At 35.3% G+C, this 26,719-nt stretch overlaps 1 protein-coding gene across 2 annotated transcripts in view; it reads left to right on the top strand.

Annotated features, from left to right (window-relative positions):
* LOC145691921 (uncharacterized) overlaps nucleotides 1-26,719 on the top strand; it is a 44,371-nt gene that overhangs the window by 10,572 nt on the left and 7,080 nt on the right. For both annotated transcript variants that reach the window (XM_081767230.1, XM_081767229.1), the window contains 3 exons: nucleotides 5,198-5,333; nucleotides 10,951-11,106; nucleotides 24,334-24,482. In XM_081767230.1, the coding sequence (XP_081623356.1) occupies nucleotides 5,198-5,333; nucleotides 10,951-11,106; nucleotides 24,334-24,482 (441 nt within the window). The remainder of the gene's footprint in view (nucleotides 1-5,197; nucleotides 5,334-10,950; nucleotides 11,107-24,333; nucleotides 24,483-26,719) is intronic.

Genomic DNA, 26,719 nt, shown 5'->3' with positions numbered 1-26,719 from the left:
TTTTCTGATGGTTCACTTAGAGAAGCATATAGTCGAAGTATTCTACTGGCTTTTGTAAGCCAACTTGCTTGATGCATTTTCCCTGGCGTTCTCTTAGCTACCCGGTCTGAAACATGCCACGATGAATACTGTAACACAGTTCATAAAGCTATTTTTGATCTCAGCTCAAAGTGACCACAACCTCTGCTGGAATTTCTTGAACACTGCTTTCTATTACGTCAAATTTGACTATTTTCAACTGAGCCAAATCCTTGCTAATTTGTTGCCCGATTTTCCCTTTAAAAGCGTGCGGGCCTGAGCTTTTACCATCTATGACTTAAAAAACATGCTTAAATGGAAGCTCATTTGTGCGTAAAGGTAAATGATCCATTGAAGTGGTTTGTTGAGATGTAGTTCAATCAACTCGACACCTCCACCTGCACGTCGCCCTGTATTTACCGGAGTACCCTCACATAATATCGCTTTAACTGTTTCTTTGCTCTCAGAATCTGCTTTGCTCTTAGAAGAAGTAATGATTTCTTCAGAAATGCAGTGAGCAGTCCCGTTGTCTGGAGTTACATGGCTCATGTAAATATCTCCAGGTTCCTTTACTATAACATAATGCTTCTCATTCTCCATCCCATTTGCAGTTTTCGTTTCATTCTTTCTTCCGTCAAATCCAATACATTCAAGTTGAGCATATTTTGATTTGATTTTTAAAGTATGCTGTTCTCCAAATCGTTTTCTTTCCCTTTCCACTTTCTTCTTATCTAACATATTAGACTGATCTAGGATTCCCATGTCTTTCAAAGCAGAATTTACAATAGCAGCCGCAGCCCTGGAACTGACTCGAAATCTGTCTGCTGTAATTGCCAAATTTTCGTAAGTGAATCGGTTCTGCTGATTTTCCATGAGTTCATTATTAGGAACATAGTCACTGTCATTCCACATTTGAGGCTCAACACTATCACTAGCAATATCGCCACATATCGTATTACTATCAATACCTGAGGCTGCAATTAAACATCTCTGTCTTCTTTGAAGTGCCTCTCTCCTATCTGCTGTTCTCCTTCGTGCGGCAGTTGCGCGTTTAACAACAGAGCTTAGCTGATTTATTCTTCTTTTCTGTCCGACGAATGAATCCCACTCTAGAACAGGAATTCTGATCTCACATCTACAATTCATTCTATTAATACCTTTGTCATAACACGAACAAGTACAAATGTCGAACATGTCGACGAATGATCTTAGTTTATACTAAAAATTTACATTTCTCCGTTTACGAGTAACCTTGTTTAGTTTAATAGCAGATTCTACTACCCGTTGCACTTTTAACACTATTCCTTCAAACCCAATATGTGAAATGAAAATTTTCCCAACTATTTTGCCCTTCTCTAGCAACTATTCGGTATCACTCCTTTGCTGTTCTGCTAGCAACAGAAAGTTATTCTTCACTTTTCTTACAAATAATGTCTGAACACGTCTGCTTTTGATGGTATCATGGATGGAGGAAACCGTAGTGCAGGTTGTCCAAACGCTGAATTCTGTGTTTTGCTTCTTGTTGCCATCTCCACACTGATCAGTGGTATCGAGTACGTAACAGTCAACCAGAGAAAGTTTTCATTTGCTGAAAGTTAGATTGCTCTTCTGGATGGCTGAAAAAGAACATTACTACACAAACGCAGAACACGCAGATTACTACACAAAGTAGGGAATGCTTTAATCTCAAAACATCACTATTATTTATTACTACCGATTATTTTTTCAAATTTCCAAAAGAATATCACACCTCTACTCTAATTAATGCCTCAATTTACTATCTGTATTATTACACGTTGTATAATATATCACTCCTTGTGATGTACGCACGTGTTGGGTCTTTAAGTCAATACCCTCGGAATTCCAAAATGTTTGAAAATATATTAAAATTTTATGCGATATTTTTATATCTTCTATATACATTAAACTCGTACAAAAAAAAAAAAAAAACCTCTGAACCTCTAATAAATTTCTTGGTACATGCCTGAATTTTTACAGCTGTATAAATTGCCTATTTAATACCTGTTATTTCAGAAAATGACTAAAGAGTTCTTATTACTGATTTACTCAGTGCTACTATACAATATAGTGAATGGTTGGGGGGGGGGTGCGAGGGGTAGAGAGGGTCACAAAACCCTGAAATTTAGTAAATATCATGAGGAAGACTTGTTAACTTTGTGCATAGTGTGGATATTCAGAAACGAAATTTATATATTTTGGACCCGCACTATTAGTATTGATTAGGTTTGCCATCCATATTTTAATTTTCTTAATGTGTTTTAACAGATTTGGGGTTCTGCTTGATTTCTGATTAGAGATGCACTAAAGTCGGCATTCTTGGGAGGGGAGTTTCTTTCCCATAAAAGAATCGCTTTTTCGATTATTTATAATTTTCTTATTCAAGTATTAACTTTGTTTCTCCGTAGTGGTTTCTACAATTTTAAAAAGTGCATTTACAATATTCATTACTTATGAGTTTTATATTCAGTTGTATTTTTACTTATTTTCGAATTGGCATTTCATAGGTGTGCAGCAAATATAAGTTTAGGAACCCAGTATACTTGAACGGACATGTTGGTTGCCTAATCGTCGTACAAAGTGCCTAAAAGTAATGTGTTTTACTGGTTGCCTAAGCTTAAACTGGCAAAGAAAAACTATCAGAAGCTCTGAAGCAGACACAAACCCACTATTGTTTTGATATAGAATTTGGCTTACATCTGAGTCTTCGTTCGTGAAACAGTTTATTGTGAAATTTAGATATTTTATTCAAACCTGATATAAGTTGAATTTACAGAATTAAAGCCATAATTATTTTTCTTTAGATATGAGTTTTAGTTTAAGGAAAGTAAAAACATATAATTTAAGAATTTATTCTTTGTTTAGTTTTATATCGTTTCAATGTAATTGAAATGGAAAACTTGGTACGGTACCTTAATCTTTTCCCGCTCGAATTTTAACGACCTCAATAAATGTTATGCATATAGTTAAGTAGATCAACTTGTTTCACGTAATCTCCGTCATAAGATATCTCTAGCTCCACGTTAGAAACTGAAGTTCACTGTAATTTATGCTTACGTTCTACATGACAATTTTATTTTTCAGAAGTTGTTGTTAACATGATTAAATTTTTACTAACATATTTTTGTTGTAGAACATTACTCTAACAGTTCTAAACACAATATTTTCAAGCTAGAAAATCCATTGTTTGCTGCATCATAATCTGGTATATTTACGGTTTGCAATTGATTAGCTTGATTTAAAAGTTGAGATCACAATTCGTTCTGCAAACAACAACACGAGAGGACGTGGGCCTCACAGAGGATTTCCTAGTAAAATTTTGGTAATCACTTTGCATGGGTGACTTTAATCAGGGTTTTGCCTTCTGCCTATCGCACTTTTCATTTTACTAATTATTTCAGAACCATACAATTTAATTTATCACGTCGGTTTTACCATAAGAGTATGACTGGGGAAGGTCTATAAATATTGAATAAATTATGTTTTCGCAGTTGGCAATAGTAGAAGTAATATACAGATGATGATCAGAAAAATGGAAACACCTGTAGATGGCAACACGTCAGATGTATGGGTTGGCAGTGGTGTCGTAGCACCCGCAGCGCCGGACCGCTGGTGATGGTGTGTTAGGTCTCCATACTACGTCAGGCGCAGTGGAACAGCAGTGTCCAGTGGCTGCAGCAGACGGAGGTAGTGTAAAATGGGAGACCTCTCAGATTTTCAAAGAGGGCAAATTGTTGGTGCGCGGTTATGTGGAGTGAGTGCGACGGCAGTGGCTACTGTGTTAGGTGTGTCGCGTGGACAGTGTCGAAGGTGATGACGGCCTACACAACACACGGAAAATCACATTGGGGAAGCGGAACAGTGTGCGGAAGAAAATCATGAGTGACAGTTCACACCGGGTATTAAAGCGCAATGTCACGCAGAACCATCGTGCCACTGCAGAGCAAGTGACGGAGGAACTCAATCAGCACCTCCCCCACCCTGTTTCGACAATCACAGTCCGCCGCGAATTACATGACATGAACTTACGGGGTCATATAGCACGGGCCAAACCGCTCATCAAGGACCATAACGCTTTCGCACGCCGCAAATAGTGCCGCGACCATGCAACTTGGACCGTTGAGGACTGGAAACGTGTGATATGGTCGGATGCAGTGGCGTAGCAGCTGCCCCCGCAACCCCCGCAGTGCGGGGGGGCCCCGATGTATAGGGGCCCCGAAGTCTTGCGATGAATAAAGTTTTAAAGAAGTAGAACCTCCACCTTACTTGTGTCGGCTTTACAAGTGGGGCCCCTTCTCTATACTTTGCGGGGGGGCCCGCAAAAGTGTGCTACGCCACTGGTCGGATGAGTCATCCTTCACCCTATTCCCAACCACGGGCCGTGTTTATGTGTGGAGAACGCCCAAAGAAGCTTATGATCTGCAGTGTCTCCGCCCAACTGTCAAACATGGCGGCGGTTCGGTGATGCTATGGGCCGCCATATCATGGTTTTCATTGGGTCCTGTGGTCACACTTAGCGGACGAATCACTGTCAACGATTATGTCGCAATTTTAGGAGACCACTTGCATTCTATGGTCCGTATGTTTTTCCCGGACAATGACGCCATCTTCCAGGATGATAATGCACCCATTCACACAGTTGGCATTGTTGCAGCGTGATTTGAGGAACATCGGGATGAAGTTCAATACCTTCCCTGGCCCGCCCAATCCCCAGATCTCAACATAATTGAACATCTGTGGTCCGTCTTGGAAACACGACTCCGGCAACGATTTCCACCTCCATCCTCTCTCACAGAACTGGCCGATGCCCTGCACGAGGAATGGTGTAAAATTCAACTTGCTACCATTCGCGACCTCTATGCCTCCGTCCCACGTCGCATCAAGGCTGTTCTGAAGGCGAAAGGTGGCCCGACACCATATTAATCTGGTAAGTTGCAATTTCGTACAGGTGTTTCCATTTCTCTGATCACCATCTGTATACTGCTTTTTACTTCAACCCCATAATAAGAGAAAGAGAAAGAAAGAAAGAAGCCTTCCATTAACGGTTCGTGCGTGAAGGAAGATTTGTAAGTTCTGGGCCTTTAACATACTACAACAATAAGAATCTGTGACTGGACTGACTTTGTCTTCTATTTCTTTAATAACATACTTACTTTTTCAGAGCAATTGGAGGATTTAAAAGTACAGTTTGGAATAGCGCCATTGACTCAATTCTGAAGGCTGTTGCTAAAATGTTAGCAAATAACGGAGGAGAACCTATGGCATTGCCAGAGTTCACTAAAGGGTTTGATATAAAAGTAAGTAAATGAGATATAATGGCTTTCGCTAACACTAAAAACATTGATAATTATTTTTTTATTTTGTATATAAACAATGCTGTGTAATCATACTTTCTTCAAATGAAATTCTTCAAAGCTGTGTTTCTTAATAATAAGTCTTACTTTGAATATTTTATGCCATTGTAACTTTTTAAGTATGGAATTCATTAAATTTATATATCTAATATGTTTTTGTAATGTTCAAATGTAATAAGATCAATCAGTGAAATGATCGATAAGACTGATCTCGTACTGATAATACCAGTCTCATATAGAGATACAGTAGATACATAACACTAATCTTATATAGAACGATAGATTTGACGAATGTCATATAAATATAGATACATAAGGCTGATCTCTTATAGAATATATGTAGATAATTCCAATCTATAGATCGATATATATAGAGAAGACCAATCTCGTATACGTGTATTTGAATCCTATAGAAAACTTACGAAATTACCAGAAAGTTAAATGTTTAACTTATTAATTCTTAAGACAAAATCAGCTCAAGCTACAAGAACGTTTAATGTATGTTGTGGACATAATTGTTTTCCCAGCATGATGTCTCTATTCTTCAAGATTGTACGTTTTACATAACATAAAAAGGTGCAGTAGACACTTATTTTCGTTCTGGCTACAGCAGTGAGGCGACTGTCTGAACAAGTGCAGATAACTGACAAATAAAAGATAAAAGACTTCTTTATATAATTACAATTGTATTTATTTTCTTTTGCACAATATGGAAATGCACAAATAATGAAAAGGACTTGAAGAAAATGATCAAGAAGTAGCAGGACGAAATTATAATAGTAAAACCCAAGAGAAAGTTGTTTCATGTTTCGAGTATATTTCACTTGCTTCTGTGAGGTATCATTTGAAAAGAGGATTCAAAGTTCGTGTTTAAAAAAAATATTTGTCCTCTGATGAAAGCTGATGAGTGAAAGATGTATTAGTCGCAGGTTTGACATATTCTCTCTTCAACTTCACCTCGTATCCCACTCACACTCTTCCAGCTGCAGCTTTCAAATAAATTTCTACTGAGAGATTAGATTCAGCTCGATAAAACTAAAAGCTGTAATTAATACATCAAAAACATCAAAACCAAATTACTTTACAGACTTATTTTGGGGAGTATGGTAGGTCAGTAGTAGGGTGCTTATCTCAGATACGTGAGATCGCTGGTTCGATCCCGGCCAAGTAAGTTTGTCGGGAACAACTTCCTGTCCGTTGGTCTTCTCGGGTACTCCCATTCCTTCTAGAGCTCCTTCGTGGCTGAGTGGTAAGCGTACGGGCCTTGGGCGTGGGACACCCAGGTTCGATTCCCGGCTTGAGCTGATATGGTTAAGATTCCACGTTAATCAGTAGGTCCCGTCTCATATAGCCTCGCTGCTGAAAGGGACGTTAAAATCAACTCAATCAACAACTGCCATTTCCTTACACATTCGCATCCCATCAATTCTTTCATCATCATTGACTTGCCTTAATCATTGTCTCTCTTAGCCTAAAGGTCATAATCGTGGAACGTTAAACTGAAATATATTACAGACATATTTATTTATGTATTTGAACAATGTAGAAGAAATAAACAATTTACGAAAAATAATGCGCTTGGACATATGTTTTGATTGAAGTAAAATATTAATAGCAATAGTAATTCCATTTTGGAATAGGTGTTATCTCGATATTGAGATATTGAAGCAGGATGCTTGCAAACTGTTCAGGTTTTATGGATAGAGTCTACATAATACGGAAACATTTCATACCTCTCATTAGTTTTAGTTTTTACATTTCTTCGCGATATGGAAAAAAAAACCATGGAAATTTTGTAGAAAATTTTCCTTTCGTGTTACTTTTTTTTACAGTAGTTGCTGTGTCACTCGCTTAATAAAACATATCTGTCACATCTTCTTAACCTGTGTGTGCAGGTGTTTTGCTGCAAAAGTACATTTGGCCACAACAATACTATGCAATTCATATCATAGTTACGAAGGACATTAAACATACACAGCAAGAAATGAGGTCTTGAAACAACACAAAATGACTACCACTTTAGCGAGTTACTTGTGGTCAATTCAAGACCAAGCATTTTTTACAAGCTAGCCGATGGCTAGCACCCTGTTAGAGGGTTACGTCCTCTTTTAGGGAAGGAAATTTTGGAGAATGGGATAGTGGATGTATGAAGGATGGTCTATGGAAAGGTAGATATAAAATTTATCTTTATTTATTAAAATCTATAAATAAACACTGGACTTAAGGCTTTTGCACCCTTAACATATGGATTGGTAGACATACAAAATAATGCGAAGATAACATATAATATACGTAGAACACATGATATACGTAGGATGAAAAAAATGCAATAAACATAGAAAGAAGGATGAGAAATCAAGAAGCGATGGTTAAAGACGTAATGAGAGTTATAGTCAGATGCAGATGGAAATAATTTAAACACTAGTCCAAAATAGTATCGATTGGTATGGCGATGGGGACGAGAGATGAGATGATGTGCAAAACACTAGGGGCGGCTCTAGGCTATGATGAGGAAGGGAAGATCATGTTAGTAACGGAGGTGAATCACTGTGCAGGATAAGATGAAGTTATAAGTGGGTGATAAAAGCGAATATGAAAATCGTCGAGGAGGTTTAAGCCTGGGTGATTCTACTTGGCGTAAGTGCCAAATATAATTCGCAAAGCTTTGCTCATATTAAACGATAAATACCAACGCAAATTCTCTCAGGTAGTAGCGAGTTATTTCTGATATGCTCGGAAGGCGATGTGTTTGGTGCTGAAGTAACACACAAGTAACACGCTAAAGTGGTGGTCATTTTGTGTTGTTTCAACATCTTATTTTTTACAGTGTAAATATATTACCTATCTGTTTTAAGTGAAATGAGTTTTTTTTCTTAAACAATTACAATATTTTAAGTGTCTGAAGCTTTCATATTATAGATCACGGAATATTTAATTGTGAGTAAAACCAACTTTCCTTCATGTATTTACAGTACTACTTCTATGTAAAACTGTATATTATCTTACACTAATTTAAATTAAGTAAGAAACTCAATGATATAGTTGATCAAGCCTTTAGTGCAGCGATTTATAATATCGCATTAATGAAGTGAGAGGTTTTTATTTTAAAATAGGAAGCACAATGAAATAAAACATAAAACAAAATAGGGCACGAAATTTTTCCATGTACCCCAGAGCTAAATATCTCATTCTGCTCTCTTTTTATCAAAGTTAACGAATATATTGTCCTTTTAAGTAAGTGGATTAACGAGGGTATGGATTAATATATTGTCCTGCTAAGTGATATAATATTAGTATTTTAGCTGAGTTTTGAAGAGTGTAGTAGCTTTAAAATTATATCTATTCTCTTATCTTTGTTGAGATGAAAATAGGTTTGGGTTGGAAGTGTGATTATGGTTAAGTAACCTGAACATCGAGAAATTCTATGTGTAGAATCTGTGGCTTTTGGAGAGAGTTACATATTATTGTTAACACAAACTTCAGTGATTGTTTGGTATATATTTCAAGATGTAGATTACTGTTCTATATGAGCTACCATTGGATAATGGAATATGTACAAGAAGCAGACTCATGTAAGCTTTTGAGAGATCTTTTCTCAGAAGGCCATCATACATATAGTATATAATGTATAATATGCAGAGTACACCAGATGACCAAAAAAGTTCGTGCTATTTAACCATAGAAAATAAAATAAGAGCATACAAAGGTTTACACAGTATTTACTCAGGAAAATAGCCTCCTTCTGTTTCGACAACCTTTTCCCATCTATGAGCAAGTCCGTAGATGCCATTTTTGTAGAAATTTGTATCCTTCGAATCAAAAAACTGTGCCAGTGCGTTTTCAACTTCTTTCCGAGTTTTGAACTGACGATTGCGCATGTAATTGTCCATGGCCAAAAAAAAAAGATGGTAATCTGATGGAGCGACGTCTCGAGAGTAAGGAAGGTGAGGCAAAAGTTACCACCCAAGTGACGAGGTCACTTAATGAGTTATCCTTGCTGTATGAGGTTTCGCATTGTCTTGGTGGTACAGAATCTCTTTTCTGTTTACAGGTGTTGGCAGTTTCTGGGCGAGTTTAGTAGCAACCATTTGCAGTTGTGTTGAGTAAACATCTTTTGTGATGATCTTACCACTTTCCAAAAACTCAAAATGCACTACCCCAGCACTAGTCCATTATACACACAGAATTACCTTTGCGCTGATGAATATTGGGTTTAGAAGACAGATTTATTGGGTCATTGGGTAGCAATCAATGGTACGAGCGGTTCTTGTTATCATACATCACTCACTTTTCATCACACCTGAAAATACGGTCCAAAATTGGACAATCTTTGTTCCTACTCAGCAAGGAAGAGCAAATGTTCAGCCGCTGGAGTTGGACCCACTTCCTCATCTTCTACGATCGTCCAAGCTCATGTAAACGTAAACGACTGATTTCATCACTTACCTTAAACTGTTGAGCGGGTTCTTGACATATCTGGCTCGAATCCTCTTCAATAGATGCGTTCAGCTGGTCCACATTGAGTGCTTTTGGCCTCCCAGATCGAGCTTTATCTTCAAGGCTCTCACCACCAGTCAAAAAGGTTTTAAACCGGTTCGTTCGCTACTTGTAGTCTCTCCGATTGCCGAACAAATTTGTCTTGCTGTTTCAGTACCCTTTGTGCCCAATTTGAACTCGTAGAGTAAACAAGCCCTAAGCAATGCTTTTGACACAGCCATAGTTCACACTGAATATCTCAACTCTCACGATTCAATGTAACGTGTTCTCCACGATAGCAGAAGTGCCACTGGATAAGCTTTCAGACAAGAGCACACACATCTATCAATTACGTCATCTCCGATTGCTCGAGATTGAAAAGCAGCGATGGTGAACAAAACGGCACATACTTTCTTGATCACCTGGTATTATATAGTCTTACTCAAAATGTTATTGTTTATCTTGACTACATAGGTTTGTAGTGTTCAAGTTATGTAATGCTCGAATTATAGAAGATAGGTTTAAAACCAAGAAAGCTTGACTGCAATTAACATGCTTTGTAAACTTAAACAGATTTTGTATTAACAACATGTACTAAACTCAGCATTTCAATTATAAAGCTGTTCAAAATTTTACTTTCCATAAAAGAAGTCCCAGAAATCGCATGAAATAGTGACATCACACTTGATAACCATTGCAAATTAGCACTTGATTTCAATACCACTGCAGCATTGCTACCATCTGACTTTCAATTGTTTGCTTCTGATAGGCATTGAGTAAATCAAATTGTTTCATTGTGCTCCTTGTTTCATTGTGTCCCGCTTTTCTCTAGATGTAACTATAGGAAACTAGGGAGTTTATCAGTTGATCTATTCAACATTTGATAAGTTACTGTCATAAGCTTGCATAGGTATTCTAATAATCATTTTGTTAGTACATTGTACTTCTTATTTCTTTCCAACCTGGATGTGTGCATTAATTAATGTTTGAACCATACTTGACTTATTGCTACAAATATTTATGCTTTTTTTTTATTACTCTCAAAAATATAGGAGATATATATGTATTGATTTATTTATTTTAGGGTCCTTTGGTGGGTATACATTATCAAGCCCAAATTGGTATTAAGGATGGTTCACTGAGTGGTCTAAGCACAATCCATAGAGAAGGTAATGCAACAATGGACAGACAAGGAGGTGCAATGAACGTTACCATGACTGCGGCCTTTGATAATCTTAATGTGAGTATTTACAATGAAAAGAGGCAAGAAATAAACATGATTATATACATTTATCAGTAATTATTAAAAAAAACTATTAAAAACTCCATTTACATTCAAAGCATCAAATAGAACGATTACAATAATAGCTAGCGTCCATCTTTAAAAATATATAATTCTAATATTAACATAAGTCAGTGTAGCTCAACATACTTATTGTTTGAAGAATATGATCAATTGTGAGTAATAGTTACAATGTCAGAGTTGCGTTTAGGATTCCCACAGTATCAAAGTAATACTATCACAATTAGAAAATACCTTAACACAAATTTACAAAAATGTCACAAACAGAAAAGTGCGTTAAAAAGGAATAATGCATTTTTAATAGAGTAAGGGGCACTGCAAGTATTGAAATACTAAATATCTGGAAAATGTTTTGTTTTGCTACTTAATGTTTTGTTTGTGCTGCTATGCAGTCTTCACAGTTCATTAGGAAGTATTGAAATTGTCAGTTACGTAATGATGGATAGTAAAATAGATATATAATGATTTCTGACTTTCCGACTTAGAAATATATATATGTATTTAAAAAATATGATGTATGGTAACCTTCTAATATTGAATGATTAGCAAATATATCTTATGACTAAGGAAGTAGTATCATATCATTAGGTCGAACAAAATATCTTTATATGCATTTATGGAAGTTCTATAAATATCTTGCTATAAGTTACTGAAAAGTGAGTTTTAAGTTATTAAAAATTCTTGCTTTTAATATTAGAAAACGAGTATCCAGATCTTAGAAAAAATTTTACATGAAAATCGATAGCTTACGTCACAATTAGGATAACGTAGTTAATGTTTAGACTGCATAGCCAACAGAAAAATTGCATTTTATCAACTCCTTAATCTTAATATGTAGTATATTAGTTCGTTTATAACTCATACTAAATGATACAATAACATTTCAAAACAATGACCAAAAAAAAAAAAAAAAAAATCAAAACTGTATTAACCTGAAGCTGGAAACTATTCGTATTTGTAAAAGTTAAAATAACGAGACTTGTATTTTAATATTTATATTTCTAATAATTAAGAAACTATCCAAATGAAGTGAAATTCGCCTTCTTTTCTGGACAAATCATGAAGAATCAATGGCTTCACACTTTTTTAATTCTAACACCAAGGAAGAACCATGCTCTGTACTACTTTACTTCCTCAGGTTGCCTCAGGTGTACATTTTAAAGAGGCTGGGAAAACTTCAGAATCAGACTAGAACAAGAACAAATCCAGCCCCCATCGTGGATCGAACCCACTCCATCCAATTAGAAGACACAGACTACAAAACCACGGCACAAAATAACTGTGAAATATACTTTCTTGAAAAACGAATTTCTCGCACTAGTAAAAAAAATGGCCACGCTTGGATAAATTTCTAATTGCGCTTTTCATACCAATTTGAGGATAAGGAATACAATGAAACTATTTTTCATATGTCCGTCTGTGGTGTAACGAGAAAAATTACCTCAAATTTGGGGTCTTTGAGGTACCGTTTATGTCAATAGTAAAACTGACCACATTAGGATACATTTCCAATTCGCTTTGTATATTGATTTGCGGATGCTGAATCCACTGGAAACTATTTTGAAACATATCAATTCATGGAGTCATGAGAAAAATTACTTCAAATTTGTGAGATATAGAGATATTTACATTTATATTCCACCAATTGAGATAACCTTTCTGGGATCCTTGTGGACGCATATATATTTAAAAAAAAGTTCCATTGGATTCAGCGACATTAAATTTGTATAAAAACTGTAATTAGAAATCATCCAGGATACAACCGTTGACACTTTTACATACGCAGCACTTCAAAGACAAACTTTGAGGTCGTTTTTCCCATGACTTCAAGGACGGATTTTGTTAGAAACAACTTCATTGGATTCAGAATCCTCGGGGCTTTCTTCTTACCACTGGCATAAACGGAATTTCAAAGTCCTAACTTTAAGATCATTCTTCTTGTTATTTCCTAGGCGGTTGTGTTTGAAAATAGTTTTATTGAATTTTTCATTCTCAAATTAGTATAAAATGTGCATTAGAAAGCGGTGTGTACCCAAGCAGGAGCAATTTTACTATTGGTATAAGCGGTACTTCAGAGGTCTTTTGGTTTTCGTGACATCATGTGCGGATATGTTTTAAAATAGTTCAATTGAATTTAATGTCCTAAAATTAGTAAAAAAGTTCTATTAGAAATATGTCCAAACGAGGGCACTTTCACTATTGGCATAAATGGTATTTCAAAGATTTCAAGTTTGAGGTCATTCTTCTTGCGATATATTTTAAAGTAGGTGCATTGGATTCAGTATTTTCCAATTATTTTAAAAAGCACAATTAGATATTTACCTAAGCGGTTTTCTGTGCACTGAGAACATATTTTCTTAAAAGCGAGAGTTTGAAATTCTCATTAAGGAGAAATGAGGAAGTTGTATAAAGCGGAACTAGACACTACAAGTTATAGAATTCAACATGTACGGGTTAATATATAGAATTCTTAACAAGCGACTTCATTTCTGTCAAAGTGTTGTTGTGCCGCAGTGGTACCACCTTCTTGCTGGGCTTAGATACGAGTACAGAGAATCAATGAAATTGAAGGAGAGTTACAGGCTCTGTGAGATTGATTGGTTCCCACACTTCTCTAAATAATGAATAGCAGCGGGTTGGCACGGTGGTTAAATAGAGTTGTAGAAGTGATATAAATAATGTGTTAAAATGAAACAAGGGTAAGGAAAATATGTTAAAACTGTCTGAATAAAGCACAGATAAGTTCAACACTGTTTCTTTGAAAGTTTATATGGAAATTAAGAGCGGGCCTTCATTGTATCAAAAGCTCCTGTATTAATAACATCGTTTAAGACTCTCTCAGATATTGTGGAGCACCCGATTTAGGCATGGTAGGTACCCTTACATATGAAATATATATTCTACTACTAACTTGAGAACATGGCGCTTTCCACATTTCCATTACATGACCTTAGCTACAAAATCTTCATAAGCTTCTATACAGTACCAGGTATATGTTGGGTAAGGATTGATTATTCGTCAATCTGCCAATCTAATAGTTCGATTCTAGAATAGTTTAACTTATAGTATCTTACAATTCAGCTATTACGTGTTAGTAGGGGAGCATATGTACGAAAAACATGTCCCGTGGCAGCTTTAGTGAGGATATGATGAGAGGGTGATTTTCTGATTTAGAGGAGCTTTCTGGTGAATAATTTCGATTGTGTCATTCACTGGTGAGTGGCGTGTAAACATGATGACGTCATCAAAATGGCGGACAACTCGATTCAAGAAACAAGCATTATCTCCGATTTATGGACCGATTTTTCTTTTTTATAGCTCATTTTAAAACAAATTAATTTCCCATGAAAACTGTTATGTATTTATTCTAAAACACATAAGAAGGTATAGAAGGTAAAGGTAAATAACTTCTAAAGGTATAGAAGTTATTTAATATTTTGATAACTCCATGGGAATTTACTTATGAAATAAACAAAAATAACACCGAAAATATTAATTTTACAGAAAGTACTAACATTACAGTTTAAATGAGAAATTTAATTATCTTTAAAATGAGCTATTAACGAAGAAAATCGATTAATAAATAACGGAGATATGACATATAATATGTTAATTACGTCATCAAACTGGCGGTCACGAATAAAATTTTACTTCTAAATATATCATCCCGTGGCAGCTTGCGTAATATAAGATGAGGGGGTGCTTTTTTTCTTATTTCGAGAAGCCTTCTGATGAATAATTTCGATGGTGTCACTCAGTGATGCATGGTGTGTAGGCATGATGTTATCAAAATGGGGGACAACTCCATTCAAGAAACAAGCATTATCTCCGTTGTTTATGGAATTATTTTCTTTTCTCATGACTCGTTTTAAAAGAAATTCTCAATAATATGTTATAGTTTAGTAATCGGGGTCTACAAATTGAATTCTAAGGTCAAATCATGTAACCATTTGGCATCCGATATATTTTGAATGCATACCCATCACTGATCACAAAAATGCCGGATGCCAGATAAAACACATCATGAGAGGGGGGGAGGGTTAAAGGGAAGGGGAGAAAGTCGAAGTTTTAGCCGTTTCTATTATTCACTGTAAGTCCGTAACTATAGGGCTAGAACATCCAAACATTTTTCATTTTGTCTTCCTAATTGTTCTCTACAATTAATTCTAGTGTATTTTGAGCTAAATGTAGTAGTTTTCGTATTATTTTAATTTTTACTCAGTTTTGGTTGCGCGTGACGTCAGTTTTTTAGCCATAGATTCCTTAAAAGATGGAATTCGGAAAAATGTTTTCTCTAAACGTTTTTCGTCATTATATGCTCTTTCAAAACATGTATATTTATATTAGTTTAAAACTAATAGTGTCTGAGTTCTGTCGTGTGCGAAACTGATCATAGTGAGACCCAAAAGTTACCCTCATACAAACGGTAGATATTAGCAGCTGATGATGTTTAATATATATATAATCTTGTCTGCCTGCCAGTATATAATCTTAATAATTAAGTATCTCTATGACCTAATTAAAAATATCCATTTTTAATATCAATTGAGGGGCTTTTCGGAAAATACACAAAATTTCTCTGAAGAATGAAAAGAGAGCTTTCTCTAGTACACAGTATGTGAAACTTCAGGTCTGTTTCTTTATACGTGTCTCTGATACCTTCTAAAACATACACAAACATGCAGCTTTCTATTCATTTTTCTGAAAAAAAAAATCTTGTTTCGAGAAGGGTTTTTGCTACAAGTCCTTCGATTTATATACTACAATGGTACTGAGGGAAATAGAGCAGGAAATAAATTTCAAAATTGCCTTCAAGAGAGAATCATGAACAATTTGATATTTACGTATTTTATATATTACCACTTTTTTCCTCTTAATAGTTACTGCACCGGTAAGAAAAAAGCAATAAATGTGCCTAACACATTTTATAAATGATCAGTTTTTAAACTGTTAAATCTTATTTAGAGAAAAAGCACTTGCCTATTATTAAGATTGTGTACATTTTCTATAATGCACTAATTCTATACTAAGAAACATAATAGAAGGAAACTATATACTTAAGAAGTATCTACACAAGAGAACAAATTATTTTATTTCTAGAATTCACCAGGTTCTGAACGATATTATGCTACTCCTATAAGAAATTAACAAGAAAATTCTGTCGCTTTTTCACCCACATATTTGAACATCGATATGTCTCCTAAGGCGTACCTGAAAGATCAAAAGTAGTTCCCATCAACGTCTCCGACCTTCTGCCAACCTTCTGGAAAGCCATGGATTCCATCTCGGTAGAAGTTGGTGGGCCGTGAAGCGAAGAAAGTATCAAGTTCATTTTGCACATGTACTAGGGATTTGAACTGACGTCCGTTAAGGTGATTGTTCAAGGAGTGGGAAAGCTGATAATCAGGCGGTGCAGTGTCCGAGCAGTATGGCGGATAAAATAGTGTTTTTAATCCAAGGCTTAGAATGGTCTTCCGGGTCATCCTAGCCGCGTAGGCTTAGCGTTTTCCTGTAACAGAAGGATCACTTTGCGATTCAGAAGTGCTGGCTCCAGAGTTTTGAGTTTTTTTTGAACACGGCTTAACTGTTGACAGTACACAGTTGCATTAATGCTCTGATCAGCTGGTAGCAGTTCCCGTTGCACGATGCCGCGAGCAGTCCACCAAACACATAGGAGGACCTTCTTCTAGTGCAGTGCTGGTTTAGGCTGTTTTGGAACCGGTTCATGGGATGCTAACCAATAATGACAGCACCATGGAGCTTCGTACAGGTCCCACTTCTCGTCACAAGTCAACAACTTGTCCAGAAATGGTTCCTTTCTTAGACCAGACAGCAACGAAACACAGGTGTCTGCAAGCGTTGCCTTCTGTCCCGGAGTCAAATTATGTGGGACCCATCGATCCAACTTGTAGTGCTTCCCAAGTTCATGGAGGTACTGTCGAATGTTTTTTCCACGCACACTGAGTTGTAGTCTCAGTTCCTCTCATGTTTAGCCACTGTTCGCCCCAATTGCTGACTGAAGATCATTTTGTAGATGCGTTGGTCTTCCGGGAAGTTGTGCGTCTTCGAGTGTTTCGTCACCGTCCTTAAACTTGTTAAACCACCACTGCACTGTCCGCGTAGTCACGGCACCCTCACCTAAGGAATAGCATATCTTCCGCCACGCTGCAGCGGTGTTTGATCCCAGTTTGAACTCGTGCAGCATACCCGAGTATGACAGCTACACGTGGTAATCTCTAAAGAATATCTTCGAGTGTTTTCAAAACTGGCTTCAGAATTTGGTCCTCCAAGTACCATTCGGAGTCTTCTGGCCTTGGTAGATCAATCTCACACTTATCAGCATTTCACAAATTGCTGTTTCGTAATGGGATTTTTTATATGTTGCTTCAGAGCATCAGTAGTACGATGTAATTTCTCCAGGTTGCATTTTCCTAAAAGTAGGAACCCAGCTTCATCACACAACTTCGCATCAACCTTGAGGAGCTTTGTGAAAAATAGTTCTGCAGATTCGAAAGCGCTTAAAGGAGTCTGTCCTAAGAAAAATAAAAGGTCACAGTTTTCTGGCATGAGTAAGTAGACAGTTCTTGACCTTTAATGATACAACTGGATGTGACGTTATGTTTCATCAAGTGGAGCGTGATAAGCCATTACCTCTCTTATCATTCTCAGATAACTGGTGGCAAAAGAGGTGAACTGGAATAAATCTTCTTGTCTTTGAAATCCCGCCATCATGTACAATTCTTTACAAGAAATTCTGTCATAATGGAGTATCAACAGCAGGAATACATCGGTGTCTCTACTCATCACAAGAATTCTTTCTGAATTGTGATTCACAGCATGAAGTAACATTTTAGAATCTGCTTCTTCAAGCTGTCCTTCAAGATTTCGAACACCGATTTCGAAGTTTGATTTAAGAGTCTTCTGATCTTTAAAACTACCGGAAACAACAACAAAGAGTTCTGAAGGTGATAATTCCAGAAATGCAATATCTACCTATGGTCTACTTACTTAGAGAACTGTGACCTTTTATTTTCCGTAGGACAGATTTCTTTATCAGCAAACGCTATTGAATCTACAGAACTGATTTTCACAAAACTCCTCAAGGTTAATGCAAAGATCTGTAATAGAACTAGGCTCCTACTTTTAGGAAAATGTAGCCTGAAGAGATTACCTCCAACTAGTAATGCTCTGAAAAAACATAAAGACATACAATTAACAAACAGCAATTTGGGAAACGCTGATAAGTGTGAAATTGATCTACCAAGGCCAGAAGACTCCGGATGGTACTTGGAGGACCAAATTCTGGAGCCAGTTTTGAAAGCACTCGAAGATATTCCCAAGGCTTCTTTAGAGATTACCAGAAAAATAAACACACTGCTGAACAATACTGCACTTATTTAATATAAAAACACATTTACACGTGACGTTTCGATCGTCTAGCCAAGATCCTCATCAGACGTACACTCACGACGTCAGGAGGGTACGACTAATGAGGATCTTGGCTAGAAGATCGAAATGTCACGTGTAAATGTGTTTTTATATTAAATAAGTGCAGTCTTGTTCAGTAGTGTGTTTATTTTTCTGATTTTATTCGCATGACGCTGACTATGATTGAGTGTCAGTTAGAGATTACAATGTCTAGCTGTCAGAAACTGGAGTGTGTAAGTTTGAAATGCAAATGTGAGAATCGCGGTTTGCAAATGTAAGAATCTTGTGCACTGCAATGTGTAGTTGACCAAGCGAGTGTAAAAAATCAATATCGGTTACTGAACAGAGTGATGAAGAAGACTAAGTGATGCATTAACCACATCAGAAATTTCTTTATCTTTTTTGAGATATAATAGTAGTATAACATTATTAACTGTACACAATCTTAATAATAGGCAAGGGCTCCTTCTGTAAATAAGATTTAACAGTTTAAACGTTAAGAAACGTGGATGGCAAATTGTTCATGGAACATGATAATTGTTCATGGCAAATTGTTCAATTGTCAAATTGTTCATATAACTATATCCACTCAATACGAAATCACTGACAGCAAAACTATAGTAAATATCATGATGCAGAAACTGCTTTCGCACTTTGGTACAAAAAGATGAACTAACAGAATACTTGGCCCAGATAACGCTTTACTGATCAAAGACGAAGAAGAAAAATTTTGTGGTTTCATGGTATTCAGAAGAATCTTCTACACATTGCTCATTGGACCATCTACGTAGAACTTAAAAGAGGCAGAATTCTCCATTCTGTCGAAGCGGAAAAGAGAAGGTAAACATTTTTTTTTAAACTTTTGCCCAAGATATAGATATTTTGGTTTTCAACATACCAATATATCCTTAACTTCCAGTGCTGTCATATTTTGTATCGAATCAAAAGACACAATTTGGATTAGAGCATTTCGATGCTTTATGTGCATTTAAAGCTTCTGCACATCCAGCATTACATTAGCTTACTGGATGTGATAGCACAGACATTTTGTCAGGGAAATGGAAGATTTCATATTGGAAAGTTTTCTGTTCTACATCAAACGATATGCTATAATAAGTCCTTTGTTCACTAGGCAATCACGATTTTATTCCTGATGAAATGATGATAGCTCAAGAAAAAATTATCTGCCAACTCTACCAACCAAAATCAAATTTTTGAAATCTTTAAGATTTGTGATGGTAATGTGTTCTCGAAGAAATAGACAAACTGGGAAAAGTTGCACCAACAAAGTGTTCATTTATACCTACCATGAAGAGTGTTAATTATGAACTTATGATTTGGAATCATGACTGTAATTACCAACCAACAATTCCATCTGCAATTGGACTGCAAAAAATGGCAATTCCAGTTACATGTAAAATGGCATGCGCTATAGATTACGTTCCTCATTTGGTGAAATGTTTTTGCTCAAGAAAAAAGTCCGCCCCACCACGTAGATGCTCTTCACGTAGATTGCTGTGTACTGAAATGCGTGAGTATGAAGCTACATAGTGAGGAATTTTATAAAAAACTTGTCACATAATAATCTAATGGAATAAGAGTTTGACTCGGAAATTGGTGAAAATGAGAGGCCTAGAGATAGTCTGCAAAGCCATAATCAATCATATTCATGCAACTGATTTCATATATATATACTTGTGCTGTTTATTACTGTAACTCATTTTAGAAATAATATTACATCCCCGTTCAAAATATGTATTCGATTTTCAAAAAATACAGTATGAACTTTTCAAGGAAATTTATTTACCTTGCAAATAAGGTAGAATATTAAGAGAAAATAGCCAACTCATAAACAGCGAAAGTAATTTGGCTATCAAGGAGAGGCGGGTGTAGAAGGTGAGAACTGGGGAGCCAGCCACAATCCAGACTATGGTAGGTATATCACGAGTTTGCTATAAACTTCCGAAACTATATAAATAATAGCTTAAATTATTTTTGTCAATCAAAAAACAGGGGGGCTCAATCCGGTAGCCTGGCTAGATCCACTTTTGCTATCAAGATCACTGCCATTAACCGAGATTTTAACACACAAAGGCATTACACATCATATCTCAAGTATTTTTTTCTGTGATTTCCTTTTATTATAACTAGGGCAACTGAAAAGCATAAAAAACCATACGTAACAGCAATTTACACATGTGGTTGGTGTCTTGAACATGGTTGTGATTGTCTGAGGCAGCGTTTCCTAACCTTTTTCAACTTGCGGCACACTACGGGTGTTACTTGGATTCTCGCGGCACACTTACAAATATTATTATTTGTAAATATAAAATACTGTGGTATATTTCTGTGATTATTGATCTCCTTCTTACAGAGAAGAAAGCACTATCACTGTTTTTTTCCCCGTGCTTATTTTTCATTATGCTTATTTTTCATTCTAATTTTAAAATAGAAAACAATTGCAATTAAATATTGGACTCAGGCTTTCAAAAATACGCTTTGTTTTAAAAAAACTGTATCCAACCTTTTACTAAGAAGGAATATCACTAAATAACGAACGAACAAACAAATCTGTTTTACTTTTAAAATTCAAATGTAGGTAATTTATCGAAAGGATTGAATGATATTTTAAATTTTCAAGTTACGAAATAGTCTGCAATAATAAAGAAGCAATAATGGTCATAACAAGAATAACCATTTTTCAACATTAGAAATATATAGAACAGTAACCTGGTATGAAACTTAAAATTGTAGATTCATAGTAGAGGTTCATAGTAATGTGAAACACAAATATACATTTTTCCCTACCTTTTGCATTTTGATTGCTATAAAATTAGTAATTTTGTTTCGATTCCTCGCGGCACACCAGCCGCGGCACACCGGTTGGGAAACGCTGGTCTAAGGGTCCAGAACAATCTAATTTTAAAAGCATAATTTTAGAAAATGAAGCATAAAGCATAATTTATAATATATAGCACAATTCTTGGAAAATTCTGTTTAATTGCAGGTTTAACATGCTGCATTAATATTTTTTAAAACCAATATTTACAATTTAAAATCATTGAGAACATAACAATGCAGCAATGAAAAGCTATTTTTATTTCTGAAAACTTTTCGGTGTAATCCTCTGATGTGGAGAAAAGAAAAAAAAGAAAAAAAAACTTTCCGCCAACAATGAATAGTACACAAGAACTCCACACTATATTGTTATGTGTATCTCTTGAACTTGAGCACTTTCTGTACCTTTTGGTGGCATATTTTACTTTTCCATTCTGTATATGCACTATATAAGACGCACACAACTGATAGAAAAAACTGACAGGAGTAAAGTACATCTCTTTACAGTGCATTAAGTGAAAAATTCCCTAAATATGAAAGAAACTGGTTGCATAAAATATTAATAAATAGATCAAGATATTTAGAATACTTAATATATACAGGTAGTAAATATTATACATTATACACGGTTAATGTAAAACAATGTTTGAAATTAACAATAAAGCATAATTTTAAAAAAATAAAGCATAATTAAGAAAAAATAAAACAATTAAAGAAAAAATAAAGCATAATGTGGGTTGCTCTAATTATAACCATGATATAACATATTTTATAAACAACTGGTCAATAATTCATCAATTATTAAATTACTCCTGTACGTTTAGTTTCAGGGGAAATACATATCATCCTATTGATAGTTTATTTTCTATTAAAATGAGCAATGGAAAAAGTCGGTCCATAAATAACGGAGATAGTGATTGTTTCTTCAATCTAGTTGTCGGTCACTTTGATGACGTCATCGTGTCTACACGACACACACCAGTCAGTGACACCATCGAAATTATTAATCAGAAGGCCCTTCTAAATCAAAAAATCAGCGTCTCATCTTATCTTCACAAACGCTGCCACGGGATGACATATGCACCCCTACTATATTGCCGAAATTGAAATTTTGAGTTCAGTGCACAAGTAAATTGAGTCTATTTTTGATAATTTTGGACATAGTATTTAATAAGATATCAATCTGGAGCTCCTTTAAAGAACATAAAAGATTTATGTCCAGGTATTGTAAATAAATCATTTAATCTTAAAATGAAACAGTGTTAAGTGCTACGTTTTTCATGTACTTTAGCATACCGTACGAATTTTCTCTTCTTTTTCACAACTGTGGTAATTGTACTTGATTCTCTTGTGCTCTGAACCGACCGTTTGATCTTTTGTAACGAGTATTCAAGTAAATTATAATAGTTACTTATACTCTATCTACTTTTTTTATTTTTTTTTTTTACTTACGTACCTAAAACTATCTATTTGCTTAGTTCATTCAAAGATTTTTCTGATCTCTAAAGTAACTCTTAGGCCTATGTACACATTTATTTTGGAAGCGAGTTCGACTTTCACCATTTATGCGTATGTCTGCTTGTTCCACAATAACTCCCGTAAAACTTACGCACCTTCCTTCAATCTGCAAAAACCCTATCGTTTGAGGTTGCAATTCATCGACACTAATCCACCCCACGTTGCAAGTTTACAACTATACATGCCATAAATCCAGTATAAACCATATATAAAGTAACCGATTCTTATAGAACATAGTTATGCTTCCTTCAGGAGCGACCCCGATCATTCCCAAGTTTTGTGGTTGACATCGGCTAAATATAAGCTGGTGAAAGGGGCTAAAAGACCTCCAAACTTTAAAATTTCCTTATTAAAATAATACGATACAAAGAATAAGGTTATCTTGTAATTTTTATAAAAAATAGTTGATTTTGATGCAATATATTCTTTTATTATTTTTTAAGTTTACCAGATCACCGTACTATCAGGTAAATTCAAGTTTGTCAAAAATGATAGGTTGAACTTAATATCTCTCCCTGCATGAATATATATATATATATATATGCATGAATATCTCTCCCTGCATGAACCACTCAAAAATGAAGGACTACATTTAGCTCTTCTCCCCTTCCCGGTAATTTTTTTAGGAATATGCTCCACGATAATTTTCATTGAGAAAACATTCTATTTTCATAGGATATGTTCATTGTGGCTTTCGTACTACTGCTTGGGCTTAGAATTAGTCGGTAATGACGGAGTGAATTTACCTTCTTGTTTCAATTAAAAATATTTATGTTCCTGGAAAGTTTCTTGAAAATCCTTCGACTTTTATGAAAGACAGTTAAATTTGTAATGAATAAGGGGATGACAATCTCTAATTAAAAAAAGAGTCCTTAGCTTACTTTTTCAATGTATATTATCACTAATCATTACTATTTTGAAATTTTCTATATTTCCATTGTGAAAGTATTTATTGCGATCGTCTGTATTGAAAAGGAATAGTATTCAAAACTATCGATATATTTTTGTAATTTAGTTTTTTGATGTACTGTATTTCTTAATAATTAGTTGTTTTTTCTTTTTTAAAAAAAAGTTTGTGTTGTAGTGCACTTAGATCTTTAACTTAAAGTGAGATAATTTCATTTCCTGGTATTATATTTTCCTTGAGTGATTGTCACCACCTTCTTCTCCCATGAATTTCATAGATTTAGATTAATAAGACAAGGAATAAGATAATATTATTTTCGAACTAAGTGATCTAGAAATAAGTTCTAATTTGTTATTGTTTAGTTTAATATTCTTCATTAGAAGATAATTATATGTTTATTGACACTGACATTAGAGTTTATAGTATTTTAAGCATAGGATAATGGCTGTTTTTTAATTTTTAAATAATTTCAGTTGAAATATCATTTTGTGGCTGAAGTGATGCACCTGGGACCTCAGGGTACAATTAGCGCTGTTGTAACAACAACAAAAGCTGATGTGAAATTCCAAATTAAAATTCTTGGAATGAAGGCATCTTTACTGTCTCTTAATTTGAGACTTGGGTGAGTAGAATTGTGTTTCGAACGAAGATGAATTTGGAAGAAAGTTGGATTGTATTATTTGAATGATTAATGCGGATGCCAGCATTTAGGCTATTTCATCCTGTCAAGAAAACGTCAATGGCTGAAGCAAGGTGTTTAAAAAAGTTATGCAAATATATATATATAATGAAATGAAATCTTTCAGTTTTACGTTCCACGCTTATACCGGTTAGGCTAAAGGAGATGATGATAATGAGAAATAAATGAATAGATGGAATGAATAAATTGGGAGAAAACGGGAGAACCGCGAGAAAACCCAACCACACCGTGTTTGTCCACCCCAAAGTCCATGCGGCTTGAGCTGGGATCGAACAGGGACTCTACACACCAGAGGTGAACACTTTAGCACTGAGCCACTGCGGCCCCACTATATATAATTACACAGACAAAATAAAAGAATAGTAATAATAATACAAAACTATTAAGACTTAGAAAGAAAAGTCTCAGAGAACGTTAACCACGTTCTTGCACATATAAAGGCGAAAGGACTATAATTAGAAACCGCATTATAACGCAAACCTTCTGATGTTTTAGGTAGTCTTAAACGTACACTGAGAACTGAGTACTCCGAACATTCTACATGAATATATCGAATATTCAGTGAGTGAATGCATTCCTTGCAATACGGACGGTTACTGCCCTCAACAAATAGGAATGTGTCAGATGAAAACTGCACAGACGAAATAGCTACAGATATAGGGTTGCCAACTCCAGAAAAAAATCGGCACTCTTCAAAATTCTCTATGATATAGGTCTAAGTTGAAGTATCTCTGTTCGCACCCATCCATGGGACGGAAATGTATTATCGTGAACAAAAGTGCATTGGAAACTGTATTCTGCATATCCTTAGAACACTCATGTCCAAAATTATTGTCGCATGTCTATAAATATGTTATTGTAGGAATATAATTTAATAACGAATTCGCCCGGTATTTCTTATAATGTTGGTATGTGTATAATCGACAAAGACATATATGTGGCGAATTTCATGTCAAAAGAGCAGTAAATAAGAACAATAAAACGAAAATAAAATGTCCTTGTCCATTTAGTAACATTTTGTTTTACTCATTCTAATTTTCGAATTTATAATTCTTTTCCTATGACATTTGCCACAAATATACATTGCCCGATTATACATATAGTGTCAGTATTAAAAGTACCCTGGGAAATCATTATCAAATTATATTTATACAAGAAGACAGTTATAGATATGAGGCAATCATTTTGGACATGAGTGTACATTCACTAATAAGCTTAATAGATACATTGTGCGTTAAATGAGAAAGTGAACTCGGCATTGACCATTTTATTGTATTTACCAGTAACTGCCACTTCTTTAAAATTTTCGAAACAGATGAACAAAAGTATATTAAACTTTACGTGATAGTTTTATATTTAGAAAATGAAATTCATACTTTAAACTTTATATTTCAACGACAGGAAATTGCTTTAAGAAGCCATTTTTCACACTTAATAAATGTATAAAATTCCTTACATTATGCAATTCCTGAAACCAATGAAAAACAAACTTTGAAATATAAAACGTTTAACGTATGATAAAACGTTTACTTACATGCACCCGCCAACACTGCTACTATCAGAAATCAGTTACCAGCTCTACAGCGGATGCTGAGTGTCCCCTGTTTTGATTCAAACACTGGTTCACACGTTTCACCAGGTTGGCAACAACTTTACAAAGAATGGAAGTGTTAATGTTCTCAATGGCACTGCGAATGTTCGTTTCCAGGTCTTGAGTAGTTCGAGAATTGTTCTTGTATACCTCTTGCTTTGTACCCATAGAAATGAATAGCAGTGTTGCCGGGTTCATATAAGTAAAAATTTTATCATGATAATTTCAAAGTTTGTTTTTCATTGTTTTTGGTAATTGCGTAATGTAAACAGATCCTTAACACACCTTTTAATGCAGTGAAACATCAGCAGTGTTACCAACTCAGAGTGTTAATTTATGAAAACTACGATTTCCGTAGTTCCTCCTTACAGAGGCCTCATCCGATTAGTTATCGGTGTAAATAAAAAAAATTCTTTTTTTCTGCTCCATAGTTTCCAAGATACTCCAACTAAACAAACAGAAAATTAACGACAGAACATCCATACGTATGACTTATGGGTCAATTTACATGTTTTGCAAAAAAAAAAAAAAAAAAAAAAAGATTTACACCTTCGGTTACATCTGGCAA

Source organism: Thermobia domestica, chromosome 8, assembly GCF_964235325.1.
Source record: "Thermobia domestica chromosome 8, izTheDome1.hap1.1, whole genome shotgun sequence".
In the NCBI taxonomy this organism is placed as follows: domain Eukaryota; kingdom Metazoa; phylum Arthropoda; class Insecta; order Zygentoma; family Lepismatidae; genus Thermobia; species Thermobia domestica.
The sequence above is the reverse complement of the archived record's forward strand: the minus strand, read 5'-3'. Positions and strand labels throughout refer to the sequence as shown.